Consider the following 1,329-nt stretch of genomic DNA (forward strand, 5'->3'; position numbering starts at 1 on the left):
TTCAAACAGTTAATGGTAGATGGAGAATTTCATCAAAATGTTTTAAATGTAACACAAATAAAAGTAAATTTATAAAAAATCCTACAATTGGACATAATATTTCCAATAAAAAATTAAATGATACAGATAAAATGATATTAGCTAAAGAACTTCATAAACCAGTTAGAAAAAAATTTACTAAACGAAGAATTTTTACTAAAGGTATTGACGATTTATGGGCTGCTGATTTAGTTATAATGAGAAATTATTCTGATGAAAATAAGGGTTATTCTTATATAATAACTGTTATAGATACGTTTTCAAAATTTTCTTGGGCTTTAGAACTCAAAAAGAAAGATGGAATTAATGTTTCAGAAGCATTTGAAAAAATAATAAAACAAGCTATATCACAAAATCATAATGCACCAAAATTACTTCACGCAGATAAAGGTTTGGAATTTGAAAATAAACATTTTAAAAAAGTTTTGCAAGAATATGGAATTAAAATGTATCACACCCAAAATGAAGAAAAATCGTCAATTATTGAAAGATTTAATAGGACATTAAACAGTAAAATGAGATTACATTTTGAAGTTTTTGAAAAATGGATTAAAATTTTACAAAGCTTAATAGATGAATATAATTTCAAAGACATACATCGATCTATTGGTATGAGACCTTGTGAAGTAAATAAATCTAACGAAGATGTTGTTTTTCACAAATTATTTTTTACAAAAAACAAACCTAAACCAAAAATTAAATTTAGTGTAGGTGATAGAGTAAGAATAACAGCTTCTAAAAAAACATTTGGTAATAAATTTATTAATAATTGGACAAAAGAAATATTTATAGTTAATGAAATTTTAAACACAAATCCTATTAGGTACCTATAAAATTATAGATTTAAACAATGAAGAGATTATAGGGAGTTTTTATAACGAAGAGTTACAAAAAACAAAATTTTAAATGATATTTTTTAATAGAAATTATTCTATTAAAAAATTGAATATAAAAAAAAATAATATTTTATTATTATTAATAATTTTTATATAATAAAGAATGGATGGATTAAATAAAATTGAATCTTTAGTTAAAGAAATTGATATCAATAATAAAATGGATGTATTAAATAAAATTGAATCTTTAGTTAAAGAAAATGATAACAATAATAAAAAAATATATCCTGCTAAAACTTGTGATAAATGTAATTTAACAATTGGTTCCAGAAATTGGGCTGCTCATTTAAAATCTATTCGTCATCAAAAAAATGATATAGATCAAACATATTTACCTTATAGATATAATAAAACATACAAGGGTATACCAATTAATCAATATAGACTAAAAAAT

General features: G+C 21.7%; 1 protein-coding gene across 1 annotated transcript; it reads left to right on the forward strand.

The window, feature by feature from the left end:
• Positions 1-131: 131 nt before the first annotated feature.
• Positions 132-665, forward strand: LOC103311729 (the record flags this gene model as incomplete). Its single annotated transcript, XM_008191433.1, has 2 exons — positions 132-429; positions 508-665. Coding segments are annotated over exons 1-2 (456 nt in total), but the record flags the coding sequence as incomplete, so codon positions are not given.
• Between the last annotated feature and the right edge of the window lie 664 nt (positions 666-1,329).

This window comes from Acyrthosiphon pisum, unplaced genomic scaffold (assembly GCF_005508785.2).
Source record: "Acyrthosiphon pisum isolate AL4f unplaced genomic scaffold, pea_aphid_22Mar2018_4r6ur Scaffold_16743;HRSCAF=17408, whole genome shotgun sequence".
Classification (NCBI taxonomy): Eukaryota; Metazoa; Arthropoda; class Insecta; order Hemiptera; family Aphididae; genus Acyrthosiphon; species Acyrthosiphon pisum.